A 15,377-nucleotide genomic window follows, 5' to 3' on the forward strand; every position below is an offset into this window, starting at 1 on the left:
AAAAAAGGAAAAAAAAAAAAAAAAAAAAAAAGAAAAGCCTTGCGTGGAGAGGCCTCAAATGTGTGAGATGTTTTGGAGCTGTTGGCATCACAATCTGGGTAAATGGTAGTCTGCATTTGAGTACCCTCCTTCTCCCACCCTTGTACCTGTAAATGGCTAACAGCGTTTTGGACACTTCTAAAGGTCTCAACCTCACCCTCTTGTCTGAATTGAGATTGCTGCCTGACTCCTTTTTTTAAAACAGCTTTATTGAGATATGATTCACATACATACAATTTATCCATTTAAAGTGTACAATTCAATGGCACATGAGTATATTGACAGAGTTGGGCAAACATTATCACAGTAGATTTTAGAACATTTCATCCCCCCGCAAAAAAAACTTTGTATCCTTTAGCAGTAACCTTCCATTCCCGCCCCAGTCCTAGGCAGCCACTAATCTACTTCCTGTCTGTATAGATTTGCCTATTCTGGTTATTTTATATAAATGGAATCATACAATATGTGGTCTTTTGTGACTGGTTTCTTTTGCTTAGCATAATGTTTTCAAGGTTCATCCATGTTGTAGGATGAATCAGTTCATTATTCCTTTCTATGGCTGAATAACATTTCATTGTATGGATATATACCACATTTTGTTTATCCATCAATCAGTTGATGGACATTTGAGTTGTTTCTACTTTTTTGTTCTTTTTTTTAATTGAGTAAATATTTTTATTTATTTATTTATTTTAAATTTTATTTTGTCGATATACAACGTGGTTGATTATTACTTTTTTGGTTTATATGAACAACGATGCTGTGAAAATCTGCATACAAGATTTTTGTGGGCATATGTTTTCATTTCTCTTGGGTAGATATCTGGGAATAGACTTGATGGGTAATGTGATAACTCTGTGTTTCACCTTTTAGGAATTGCCAAATTGTTTTCCAAAGTTTATGCACTATTTTATATTCCCACCAGCAATGTATGAGGCTTCTGTATTCTCCACATTCTCTCCAGCACTTGTTATTATTGTCTGTCTTTTTTATTATAGCCATTTTACTGCATGTAAAGTGATAGCTCGTGGTTTCAATTTGCATACTCCTGATGGCTAATGATATTGAGCATCTTTTTATGTGATTATTGTATTTCTTCTTTGGAGGAATGTCTATTCAGATCCTTTGCCAATTTTTAATTGGTTATTTGTCTTTTTATTATTGAGTTCTTAAAATTCTTTATATGAGTATATTCTAGATATAAGTCCAATATCAGATATATAATTTGTAAATATTCTCTCTCATTCTCTGGGTTGTCTTTCCACTTTCTTGTGCTTCCTGGCTGTTGCAGGGCTCCAGAAAGCTGTTCCCAGAAATTACTATTTTTGTTGGCTGAGACAGCCCATAATAGAGTCAGAGAAAAAAAAGGTATAAGCTAGAGATGTGTTCCAATATGAAGACTTAAGAACAGCACAGCTCTGTTTATGCTATTAAGTAATGGAGAGGGTGTGTTCCAATTTGCCCTAAAGAAATCTTGCTGAATTCAATAAAACACTATTTTTGAATGTGTAAGAAATCCAGGGGAGTGCTTGCCTTTAACTCTGAGCATGTCATCTCATTCTAATGGGCTTTATTCATTTAATCTTTGATAGGCTCAAGTTGGCTTCCCAGAAGTCACCTTAGGAATTCTTCCTGGTGCAAGAGGAACCCAGCTTCTCCCCAGACTCATTGGAGTTCCTGCTGCACTTGACTTAATTACCTCAGGTCAGTACAAACCTTGCCAACAACTGTCTAGATCAATGTGAAGAACTGCACTAGGATTTAGAAAAATCCTGGCTTGACCATCTACTACTCATGTAGCCTTAAGAAGATTCTTTAACTTCTTTGACTCTTGGTTTTGCCATCTGTAAAATGGAGAGAATACACTCCCTGGGAGCTTTTCAAACATTGTCATGAAGATCATATGTGAGGGCATCCTAAGTGAAAGTGTTTGTAAAGCACTAATCTAATTTATGGTTTTATTATAGGTCAATTGACTGTTCAGAGACATTGGTGTTCACATAGGGTACATTAGAAATTTAGAAATTGTAATATAAATAAGAATTGTAGCCAGAATTTTTAAGGCAAGATTTTCAAGTTTTAATACAGAAATGACTGAATTTTTCATTTCCAAGTATTAAAATATTAGCTGAAAATGGAAGTTCTTTTTCAGCTGGGAATATAAACAACACTAGACAACATTTAGAGAACCTGGATTTACCACGTACTTGTATGACATATAAAGAGACTTTCAGTTGTGGTAATGTTAGAAGAAAGAACATATACAACTATTTACTCCAAACAGGTGTTGTTATTAAAAGACCTTGGGTCAGTCACTTTGCCTTTCTGTACCGTAGTTTCCTCATAAATGTGGATAATAACGAACATATACAACTATTTACTCCAAACAGGTGTTGTTATTAAGAGACCTTGGGTCAGTCACTTTGCCTTTCTGTACCGTAGTTTCCTCATAAATGTGGATAATAATAGTACCTACCATGTGGTGAAGTTTAGATAGATTAATACATACAATGTGCTGAGAACAGTCCTAGACATGGTAATAACTCCATAATTGTTAGCTGTATATCATTATTCTCATGTCTATCTTAATAAGAGAGGAGGATTAAGTAAAAATAAGATGTGCATCTTGATATTAGACTATATCCGTGTGCTGAGAACAGTCCTAGACATGGTAATAACTCCATAATTGTTAGCTGTATATCATTATTCTCATGTCTGTCTTAATAAGAGAGGAGGATTAAGTAAAAATAAGATGTGCATCTTGATATTAGACTATATCCTGAAGAAGGGGCAATAATAAAAAGAGCACAAGCTTTAGAATCAAAGATCTGGGTTTGAATCCCAGCTTTACCACATATAAACAATATGCCTTATGCAAGTTAAGTTTTATTCATTCGTCCAGCAACTATTAATTTTTTCTCATATGCTGGGCCCTGTTCTAGGCATTAGGCCTATAGTAATGAACTGAACTGACAAAAATTCCTACCCTCATAGAAATTATATGGAGAAAACAACAATCACAACAATAATCATCATTGTCATATTTCATCAATTCAAAAATGCAATTTTTTCCCCACATGTTTGAAATTGAGATGCTTCTTACGTTCATTATGAGTCATGGTTTAATTGGCAGTGTTTTTTTCTTTCCAACTGTCTGTGGGTCAGGAATTTGGAAGAAGATTATTTGAGTTCTAGCTCAGAGTTTCTCATGAGATTTCAGTCAAAGGATCAGCTGGACCTATAGTTATCAGAAGGCTTGACAGGGGCTGAAGGATCTACTTCCAAGACAGCTTACTCCCATGAATGGCTATTTGGTGCTAATTGTTGGCAGGAGGCATCTTTTCCTTTCTACATGGATCTCTCCGTAGAGCTGCTTGAGTATCTTTACAACGTGACAGCTGGCTTCCTCTAGAGTGAATGACCCAAGAGAGAGCAAAGCAAAAGCCACAATGTCTTTTATGACATGTCTTTGGGGTCACACGCCATCTTTTCTGAACTATCCAATTGGTTACAGAGGTCCTTCCTGTGGGAGGAGGCTTGAAGACCAAGAGGCCAGACTCACTGGGGGTCACTTTGGAGACTACCAAAACCACATATACACACATATGCCTACCTATGAGATAAGTAGTGTATATAGTAGGTTAGGTGGAGATAAGTGCTAAAGAGAAAACATAAAGCAGAAAAGGGGGATATAAAATGTTAAGGAGGGAGATAGGTTAATATTTTAGGTAGGGAAGCTAGAAAAGGCTTCTCTACAATATGGTATCTGAATAAAGATCTGAAGGAGGTAAGGGAGCTTGTTATGCCAATATCTGAAGGAGTATATTCCACGTAGACAAAATAGCAAGTGCAAAGCTCTGAGGCAGGGGCATACTTGCAATGTTCAAAGAACAGCAAGAAGTTCAATGTAGCTGGAGTGAAGTGAGTAGGAGAAAAGTAGTAAGGGATGAAATCGCATCCTGTAGGGTCTTGAAGGTTATAGAAAGAACTTTAGCTTTTCTTCTGAATGGTGTAGAAAGGCATTGGAGGGTTTTGAGCAGAGAAGTAACGTGCTCTCACTTGTGTTTTTTACAAGATCACTCTAACTATTGAAAATATACTAATGGTAGACAAGGGCAGAAATAGGAAGACTGGCTAGAAGGCTGCCACAAAAATCCAAGCAAGAGAAGATGGGGACTTGGACTTGAGCAGGTAGTAATGTAAATGGTGAGATGTTGTGAGATTCTGGATATATTTTGAAGGTAGAGCCATCAGAGTTTTGTGACAGATCAGATATGAGATGTGAGAGAAAGAGGAGAGTCAAGGATGATTCTAAAGTCCTGGACAGCTGGAAACATGGTACAGTTACTAAGGTGGAGATTTCTGCTGGTAGAGCAGGTTTTCTGGAGGAATCATGAGAGCTCAGTTTTGGACATGTTAAGTTTGAGAGGCCTATTAGACATTCACGTGGAGATGTCAAGAAGACAGTTGGATAGACTGGCCTGGAGTTTAAGAGAGTGGTCTTCTGAACTCCTCCCAGCTTCCATTTTCTCATGGTAAAACAACCACATAGTTGTTTCAAGGAATAATGAAATACCATGACATGCTTCTGGTATAGCGCCTGTCACATAGAACATATTTCATAAATGGTAACTGGTAGGCAGAATAATCGCCTCCAAAGATGTTCACGTCCTAATCCCCAGAACCTGTCAATATGTTACCTTACATTCAAAAGGGCCTTTGTAGATGTAATTAAATGAAGGATTCTGAGATGGTAGATTATCATGGAATATCTGGGTGGGCCCTGTTTATCACAAGCATCCTTATAAGAGGGAGGCAGGAGGTTAGAGGAGAGAGAAGATACTATGCTGCTGGCTTTGAAGATGGAGCAAGAGGTCACCAGACAAGGAATGTAGGCAGCCTCTAGAGGGTGGAAAAGACAAGGAAACAGATTCTCCTTTAGGACCTCCAGAAAGAACACAGTTCTGCTGGGCTATTTTAGATTTCTGACATCTTAAACTGGAAGATAATACATGTGTGTTATTTTAAGCCTCTTAAGTTTGTGGTAATTTGTTACAGCAGCAATAGGAAACTAATACAGTAGCTATTTATGATGATGATATTAAGAATCTTCCTTTTTGGTTGTGAAATTTTTTTTTTCTAAGAAAGGATGTTAAAAAAAGATTAAACTGTTACTGAAAATTAAAGATTCCCTATGATATGAATGAAAAAACCCCACCAACTTTGTATGCACCATTCCCACAGGAAATTAATAAGTAAATGGATGTAGGTGGCTAACCTTTTCTGATCTTCTGAGATCACTAAAACAGGTCATTCTGACCCACCAACTTTGTATGCACCATTCCCACAGGAAATTAATAAATAAATGGATGTAGGTGGCTAACCTTTTCTGATCTTCTGAGATCACTAAAACAGGTCATTCTGGAAAGTAGAGTGTTTTCAACACCAACCACTGCTTCTCCACATTCCCCTTAAAATGCCATCTGAAAACAACCGAATCTTTAGCAGCAACGACAAAAGATATGCCTGAGCACGTTGCAGTTTGTTCCCTGATGTTCTCTGTCCAGTCAGCTGACAAGAACTCCAGTGCCTGCTCTTCCTTTTGCTTTTATTTTCCAGGTCCCATCCTCCTTGTTCACTGAAGAGCATAGAAGGCTTCTGCTCTACTCTCATAGAACTTTACCCCAGCACCAATGAATTTCTTTATGTTCATTCATAGGACTGGGAAGCCTTCAGGCTCTAGACTCTGGTGTGGGCTACCTCTTACCACCCAGAATACAGAGGGGAGGGGAAGGATGTTGGGAGTAGCACTTTTATCCTGCCTGCCAATTAGCTGTAGGTCCAATTGGGTTTTACCTGTATTTGAACAAAATATTGAGGGTGAGTTTTAGCTCTAGCATCTCAGGACTCCTAGGCAGCAATAATAAATATCAGCAAATATTGTACAAAGAGACAAACAAAAAACTTAAAACCAAAACAACCCAAAACCTAAAACCTATGAAAATATTCTATGACATTAGAAAAATGAAACATAAATGTGAGTTTGCTGAAACATTAAAGAAAACTAAAAATTTTAGAAAACTCACATTATTCTAAATTAGAAAAGAAAATATTTTATTTATTAAATAAGAACCCCTTGTTTACAATCAAAACAGTAGCCAAAATAATCTCACTTTGAAGCAATAAAAAGACATGATAGACTAGACAACTGAGTCAGCAGCATAGAGGATAAATAAAGACACATTTATAGAATTCAGAAGAATTTAACAAAAAGATAAATAAAATGTAGATGAGGGCAGCAGGCATATAACAGAGGTCTTTGCTGTGAATAAGAGCTCTCAAAACACAAAGTGAAAAGGTGAGAAGCAATAACCAAAAGAAAAAATAGAAGAAACTCTTAAGATATGAAATAGAATCAGAGATTATACTTTAACAAGCACACCATTTTCCAGGAAAATTGATGAGATAAAAATACTTTGATGTATTTTGTTAGTAAAGATTTTAAACTTCCAGAACATAAAATTCTTCAAGCTTCCAAAGGATAAAAATAAACAAAAGGTTACTTTCAAAGAAACTAAAATAACTCCAGCCACAAATAAGTAAATGCCAAACATATGAAATATTCACATACTAGGATGCTCTGTAGACTTTATAACGATAATCTAAATCAGGGGTTCTTAAAGCATGGTCCAGGGACTCCTGGGTGTGCCTAAGACTATTAGGGGGGCCCATGAGGTTAGAACTATTTTCATAATAATAAGACATTACTTGCCTTTTTCACATTCTCTCATAAGTGTACAGTGGAATTTTCCAGATACTATTATATGCCATATGATATCACAACAGATTGAATCTAGCTGCCTTCCATTAAGCCAGACATTAAATAAATTTGCACAAATATGAAAGAGCATTCTTCTCACTAAATTTTTTAAATTTTGTAAGTATAGTTATTTTGCAAAAAAATTATGTTAATGTAATGAGTTTATCATTGTTATTTTAAAATTAATTAATAAACACTTAAGATTCTCAGTTTTAATTTCTAAAATAGTAAATATCAATTGGTATTACATACATAACCAAAGCTTTTTGGAGTCCTCTGTAATTTGTAAGAGTGCAAAGAGGGTCTTGTCTTAGACCATTTTCTGTTGCTATTACAGACTAGCACAGATTGGGTAATTCATGAAGAAAAGACATTTATTTCTTGCAGTTCTGGAAGTTTAAAGAGTGCAAAGAGGGTCTTGTCTTAGACCATTTTCTGTTGCTATTACAGAATAGCACAGATTGGGTAATTCATGAAGAAAAGACATTTATTTCTTGCAGTTCTGGAAGTTTAAGGGCATGACACCAGCATCTGGTGAGGGTCATCCAATGGCAGAGGGTGAAAACAAGCACGTAAGACAGAGAGGAAATTGGGCCAAACTTACCCTTATAGCAAACCCAGTCTTGTGATAACAAACTCACTCCCACAATAATGGCATTAATCCATTCACCTCTTAAAGGCCCACATCAATACAAACATTCAAACAATATTGAGTCCTAAGACTAAAAAGTTTGAGAATTGCTAATAGAAATCTGTATGTTTTGACACAGAGACCTGATGCAAAACTGTATACATGAGCCAAATATGAAAAGAATTAGTCCACATGCATTAAAAATGACTTTTTTCTTTTAAATGGGAGGGGAGGAGTTATAAATTTATAGAATGTGAAAGGAGAGTTAGGAAAACTAAAAGTATTACATTTCTTTTCTTCAATAATAATAAGGTGAACTATTTTAAGTATCTAATGTAGAATTCATAAGAGGAGGCTTACAATCCAACATACTACAGAAATTCAAAGCACAGGAGACATTTACTCTTTGAAAGGCAAAATAGAAAGCAAAGAAGCATAAAATATAGGAGGAAATCATAATTAATGGTGTGGGATGAGTCTGTAAATTCTAAGGTTTACAGAAATTAAAGCATGTGGAGGAATACTGAGGAATTTTGTGGACATATTTTCAGTATTAAGACTGAAAGACAAGAGTATTTGGGGGGAAATCGGGAAGAAAACTGGCTTGACAGAAATGAAGTGAACTAGGATTGGCTTTTTTCCAAAGCACTGCTTAATGAAATATCACTATTTTTAACATGATGAAGAGAAGAGGTAAAAACAGTAAGAATGTGATGGATTTTTGATTTGCATAGAAAAAGTCACAGTGAATTTGAAGAAAGTTATCATTAGAATCATATACCTATCTTTTTGAGTAGTACACACAATTTTAGGGGACTTTAGAATGACATCTGGGAAAGGTTTCATGTAGAAAAAATATTTTAAGGTTGGAAAAGAAGCCATGAAGAAAATTGGAAAAAATTGTGTTTAACCAGCTTAAAGAAGTCTCAGCCTGGGCCAGCCCGGCAGCGCACTGGAGAGTGCACCGCTTGGGAGCGCAGCGGCGCTCCCGCCGAGGGTTTGGATCCCATGTGGAGACCGGTTCTCACTGGCTGGGCGTGGTGCGGGAGCAACACCGAGGGTTGCGATCCCGTTACGGGTCAGTAAAAAAGAGACAAAAAAAGGAAAAAAAAAAAAAGAAGTCTCAGCCTCAGTTGCTTCGGGGGTCTTCTTGTAGCAGATCTACACAGGGCTCTCATTTGACAGTGATTGTTGTATACACTGAGGGCAGCATAAGAAAAGACAAGTTTAAATCACAGCTTGAGGATTTGTATTAAATGTACACGGCCATGTCTTTACGTCCTTAGTTCTTTGAAACAGAATAAGAGTATTTGAAATCTCATTGAGTCTATAAGAATAGTGGTACTCTTTCATTTTTGTGAAATCCAAGGCAGAAGAAATGTAAAGCAAGGCAAATCATAACTGAAGCCAAAATGTTTCATTATTTTAGTTACTGTTTTAGTTATACTGAGTTTCCATTTATATTGTCAGAGCTAGGGCTTAGACCTTTCAAACCCGTTGTACAGACTGGGTCCCCAGACCCTTCACATGCAGGTCCGTGCTAGGTAATTGGGAAAGATTCTGAGAGCAGTTGGCAAATGACATGAGCTCAGTCCTCAGCAGTAGCAGCAGCTTACAGGTCCGGCAGTTTACAGGTCGGGCAGTAGTGGTGGCCTTGCGGAGGGTCCCAGAGGCACCAGCAGCAGTAGTGGCCTCCCAACAGCCCCCTGGGGGCATCCCAGGAGTGGGAAGTGGTGCTGTGGGTTAGAGCCACTCATCCTTTATACTTAAGTCCATAACCCAGGACACCTGGGTGCCCATACGCAATTACATTCAGTAGTAACAAGGAACACCTGAGGATATTTACAGCAAATGCTTGGCAAGGTTCTGAACATCTGAGAGGCCCTGACCATTTTCCTATATTTTCCCAGCAAGAAATCATTACAGTAGCGAAATTTTCAGTCTGTCATGTGGGTAGCTCACCTTCCCCTGCTTAGTTCCTCAAACATCCTTTTAGTGCCCAGGCTTCTATCTTCTATTTTGTGTCCACTTGGTCCCCTTAACCTGGGTAGGCTGATTCACTCACCCTTTACCTAAATGATTTTATATATGAAATACTTCACACTTGATACCATTTACCCACTCCCCACACCCCTCCTCATTCCAGAAAGAGATCTGGAGGGCTATTTTCAAAGGCACTTCCAGAAAATTGCCCAGATATTGCTTTTCCAGAGGGACCCCTGTCCAAAATCAGTGAACTGTCTGTCTGATCAAGAAAACCCATTTGTAGTTCTCTGAAGTACTAATAAGAACCAGGAATGGAGGGTTTGTCTCAGAGATGACATCCACCAATACTGTAAGAGCAGTGAAGACTGTGGGGTTGTTGACACCAAGACTGATTTAATGATTGCATTTTGGAAGGTAAGATGGTACTGGCAAGAAAGCAAGTGATGCGTCATTGTCTCTTCCTTCCGAACCTCTAGTAAGGCATGCTTATGTCCCCAGTCCCCTTCTTCAGAATATGCAAAGTACATATATACAGCTGGTGAAGAACTTCCAAGGCAGAATTTAGAAGCGATGTAAACCCTCATCAAACATTTGTAACCCCCTGGAGCTGATATTCTGTACTGGAGGCTGCCAGTGCCACCACCATCAAACGCTGGATGTTGCCACCTGTAAAACTGCTGCTGCTTGGTATCACTAACTCCAGACTAAAAGCCCTCAACGGAGCACTTAGCTCACCCACCTTGGGGTCAGGGGCCACACCCATCTTGCCAAGGGTTTCAAGAAACAATCATCTAATCATCTCTGCTTCCTTTTCAGCTTGTATAGTAGGAGGCAGGGTTCCAAAGCTCACACAATAGTGGTTCCACAAACTAAGGGGAAGTCAAGATGCTGAGTAGCCAAAAAATGGCAGAAGGCCACCCCATTTGTCTTCTGTAATTTTGACTATATCTTTTATAATGTTGACTTATAATTTTTTTCCTGTCTACCCAACTATATGTTTGGGGACTTTTAAAAAAAAAATCAGCTGTAGCCCCTGGTGTGTTCAAGGTGTACGATTGCTACTACTCTGCTGCTTCTACCCTATTATTGTCAAAAAGTCAGTCATTTTTAGGGGCCGGCCCAGTGGTGCACTGCTACAGTGCTCTGCTTGGGAAGTGTGGCGGCGCTCCCGCTGAGGGTTCGCGTGGCGGCGCTCCCGCCGAGGGTTCGGATCCCACATACAGACCGGTTCCCGCTCACTGCCTGAGGGTTCGCGCGGTGGCGCTCCCGCCGAGGGTTCGGATCCCACATACAGACTGGTTCCCGCTCACTGGCTGAGCGAGGTGTGGGAGCAACACTGAGGGTTGCGATCCCGTTGCCGGTCCCGGTCCGGTGTGGGCGCGACACTGAGGGGTGCGATCCGTTGCCGGTCACAAAAAAAGACAAAAAGGAAAAAAAAAAAAAAGTCAGTCATCTTTATATTTGTATACAGATGTATAGTTTATAAATTACTTCTAGAGATGTGTAAAGTATAAAAGGAAGACATCATTCTCACTTAATACTCAGAATTGCTGACGTAAGCATAATTATTCCCATTTACCAATGAGGAAAATTGTGGTCCTGGTGCAGTTCTTCATAGTCACACAAATAGTTAAAAAGAGCTGGAGCTTGAATCCAAGTTTTCCAGTTACCTCTGCAGTGATGTTTCTACTACAACAGCCAATGTGGTCCTTATTTATTTTATTTAATAATAGGGGTTTATATCTTGGATAGATAACCTTTTCTACTAGGTAGAGTAATGCCTTTGTTTTAATCTCCCGTAATTCTTTGATTTGTTTTTGTTTTGTTCTAGGAAGACATGTTTTTGCAGGTGAAGCCCTCAAGCTGGGTATTCTAGATAAAATTGTGAACTCAGACCCAGTTGAAGAAGCAATCAAATTTGCTCAGAGAGTTTCAGGTAAGAAAATAACAATAAAAATAGCTCACTATTGGAAACAAGCTAAATGTCCATTTTAATAAGGAACTCCTTAAATATCTTATGGTACATCCATGTGAAGGAATATGATACAGGTTAAAAATGAATGAGAAACTATATGTATGGTATAAACCCCATTATAAATTTTATTATTAAGTGAAAAAAAAAAGCATCATTGTATATAGTGGTTTGCTATTGGTTTAACAAGAAAGGGAGGATGGGATAGAATGTATATATGGGGAGAATGTACATATGTAACTATTTGTCTATGCATAAAATATTTCCATAAGGATTCACAAGAAATGGTTAATGTTTGCCTCTGGAAATGGGGCTGGTCAGCCAGTGGGAGCAGTTGATGGGAGACTTTACTGTTTACCCCTCCATATCTTTTGAATTTTTTATCACATGAATGTTTTTCCAATTAAGACACAGAATTAAAATTAAAACAAATCAGCAAACAAACACTTCAGGAAGTAGAAAGACAGGCTCTATAGCTCACCACAATAAAGCTGGGGGCGTCAGGAGCTTCTGTTTCAACTGAGTTCTATCCCTTTCCGTGGTTTCTCACTTTATGGACTCATGATGTTCCTTTAAGAGTTTGTTTAGTGGCACTCCTAAAGGGCTTTTTGTTTGTTTCTTTCTTTTTAAATGGTTCCTTTTCAATCTATGGAGGTTGTCATCTTTAAATAGGTAAGATGGAGTGGGTCAAAATTGCCAGAAAAAATAATTGGGAGGAGTGTTGTGTTATAGGCAGAAGAAAGTGCTGATATCCCGCTTGGTGGCAGGCAAAGGCTTGGAGTCATTCAAAGACATTTTTTTGAAAAAGTCATTCTTTTGTTAACCCTGGCAGAGACCAAACACTTTCCTGAAATAATCTTTCCTTTTTGTGGCTCTACAGTTACTGTTTCAATATAGCAGTAAAAGCTTGAACTATAGAGGTGAGGGACTATAGAGAAAATACTGGTGACTCCAGAAGAGAATCTTCAAGTCCTTGTGCAAATGGAAATGAATTATCTACTATTTTTCCTTGCCTTACAGACAGTCTTCACCACATTTTCATCATCATACTTCCCGGGAAGTTTTATTGTTTTGTTAGAAATCACTTGGTTGACTCACAGCAAAGGCTATTTGTGTTTGGCGGTCCCTAAATGAATGTTTGGTTTGGGTCTCAAGACAGGTCCATGTCTGTCATTCACACCGGTGGTTTTAGTTTGTAAAGACCTCAGTGCCAACAGAAGTTCTCCTTAATCGGTTTCCCTAGATTCAGATTTGGGATTTAATTTTTTAACTTTAAATTGGAAACTTTTAAATTTATAAAACTTAAAAAATGGTGTTCAATCTCAACAACATTACATGGTTTGTCCACTTGGTGGCATCCAAATACTGAGGCATCATCTGCTTTAAACCTTGGTAATTCACCTATCAGTTTTGGACTTTGGACAATTATGTATAACTATTTTAAGTTATAACCATGAAGACTATATAGAAATGTGTAAAATTGTTTGTGGTATAAAAATGTCAAAAATATTAAATTTACATATATTCTATAATTATAGCTACATAGAATATGTATGAATACAGATGAAAATTAAAAGGGAACATGCAAAAATGAAAATAAGTTAGTTTTCCCCCAAAATTCCTTAAATGATTTTTGCTTTTCTGATTTTTTTTCTAGCTTAAAATGTTAGTTTTCTCTAACATTTCTACATTATTTTTGGTTTTGTTTCTATTTTTTCCAAATGTATTGTTATAATTTACACACAGTAAAATTCACCCATTTTAAGTGTGGAGTTTGGTAAATTTTGGTAATTGTTGACAGTTGTGTAACCACTGCCACAGTCGAGATATAATTTTATGACCCTAAAAAGTATTCTCATGCCTCTTTCCAGTAAGTTCCCTTCCCTGCTCCTTGGCCCTGGCAGCCGCTGACCTACTTTCTGTCACTATAGTTTTATGTTTTTTAGAATTCTGTATAGACGGGCTCATAAATACAGTATGTAGTCCTTTGTTCTGGCTTCTTTCACTTAACATAATTTTTTTGAGATTCATCTCTGTTATTCCATGTATTAATATTTTGTTCTTTTTTATTACTGAATTGCATTTCATAGTAGGGGCAAACCACAATTTGTGGTTTATCCATTGATGGACATTTAGTTTTTTTCCACTTTGAGCCTACACAAGTCTTTGTAGATATATGTTTTCCTTGTCTTGGGTAAATACCTGAGAATAGTATTGCTGGGTTCTAAAGTAAGTGTATGCTTGACTCTTAAATACTTTTTAAACCTTTGACTGGTGAAAAACCATTAGTAATTTAAAAGACACTAATTTTTGCCAAGCAAATTGGAAAAGATAAAAATACAGTGGGATTAAATTTAAATAAGCTCTCATTACACTTCATATAATACATCCTATCTAGAGGGCGATTGGACAATCATGTAGTGAGGCTAAAAAGTGTTCATGCCTTTTGACTTAGTATTTCTATTCTTGGAATTAACCATATGGAAATAATCACAGACGTGCAGAAAGATTTGTATACAGTAATGCTCACTGAAGCTTTATTTATCATAGTAGAATACTGGAAACAACTCAAATATCCAGTTTTAAGAGATTAGTTACATAAAAGATAGTATGTTTCAATGAAGCAACTCTATTCAGCCATTAAAACTTACAAATTTGATATAAGTTGAGGAACTTAGAAATATTAAGGGGAAAAGAAAGCCAGATAGGAAACTTCACAAATGTGTGTTTGTGTGTTTGTGTGTGTGTGTGTTCATATAGGTATTTGCAAAAGGATAAAGACTAGGGGGTATAGCAAATTTTTAACAGTGGCTGTATTTGGGTGGTAGTTAATGAAGACTCTTGATTTTTAAAAAAATATTTATCTTTTCTGAATATCTGAGTCACTAAATTTACCCAAAGGAAACAGGGATGTCTGGCTAGTGTGGAGGGGGTGCAGTCTAATAGAGAAATGGGCTCAGGACTGGAAGTCAGGAGACCTGGGTTCTAGTCTGAACCTTAGCTATGTGGACCTTAACAAATCACCTTTTTGAGCTTCATTTTCTTCATCAATAGAAGGAAAGGGTTCAATAAAATTAGCTGGTTTCAAACCATGTTCTGACACCTCACAGGCTACAGGGGTTGGGCTCCCAGTTTTTTGTCCTTGCTACGACCCTAACAGCTCCACTGCGTCTGTTTTGGGGCTTAGTGATTAGAATCCCATGGAAAACTCTAGGACTTTTACTGTTTGTTTTTTTAAACAAGTTCCACTGTTTGAAACCCTATGATTTATTGGTGCTGCTTGGTAATAAATGCTAGAGATACATGATAGGGAGATAGGGCAGATCAATGAAGGACTAACTAGAGAATTTTATCTACATTCGCCATTTATTATCTTACAAAATGCGTAGTTTAGCTTGGCTTACTTACTTTGCCTTTCACTTTCACCTGACATCTTATGCTTCTCCTTTCTTTGTATGCTTCCCTGCTTTCCTTTCCTTTTCTTTTTTTTTTTCCCCCCCTTTGCTTTTAAATTTGGCTATTATTATGTGGTCATTTGGCAGAACAAAACTGATGGATTGACTTGACGGATAGGTTCCACAAAAATCCATATATTAATATTCAATATATATGCATTTATTATAAATAAATATGTTCATGTGTACAAAGCTATAGTTTTGTGAAACTAGTGCAATTGTCTTGGTTTAGAACAATGGTTCTCAAACTTTCTTGTGCATCAGAACCATGTGGAGGGCTTGTTAAAACATAGATTGTGGAACCCCACTCATTACCTTCTGATTCAGTATGTCTGAGATGGAGCCCCAGAATTTGCATCTCTAACAAGTGCCTAGCTGATGTTGACAATGTGATCTGGGGTTGATACTTTGAGAATGACTGATGTACAGAGAACAAGGGTAAGAATGAAGATAACTTTTTCTAGTTTTGACTTT

The 15,377-nt window shown here is 37.4% G+C and overlaps 1 protein-coding gene across 1 annotated transcript in view; it reads left to right on the top strand.

The window, feature by feature from the left end:
• EHHADH (enoyl-CoA, hydratase/3-hydroxyacyl CoA dehydrogenase) overlaps positions 1–15,377 on the top strand; it is a 46,539-nt gene that overhangs the window by 11,947 nt on the left and 19,215 nt on the right. The window contains exons 5-6 of the mRNA XM_008573922.1: positions 1,632–1,743; positions 11,308–11,412. Of these exons, the coding sequence (XP_008572144.1) occupies positions 1,632–1,743; positions 11,308–11,412 (217 nt within the window). The remainder of the gene's footprint in view (positions 1–1,631; positions 1,744–11,307; positions 11,413–15,377) is intronic.

This window comes from Galeopterus variegatus, unplaced genomic scaffold (genome assembly GCF_000696425.1).
Source record: "Galeopterus variegatus unplaced genomic scaffold, G_variegatus-3.0.2 Scaffold971, whole genome shotgun sequence".
Classification (NCBI taxonomy): Eukaryota; Metazoa; Chordata; class Mammalia; order Dermoptera; family Cynocephalidae; genus Galeopterus; species Galeopterus variegatus.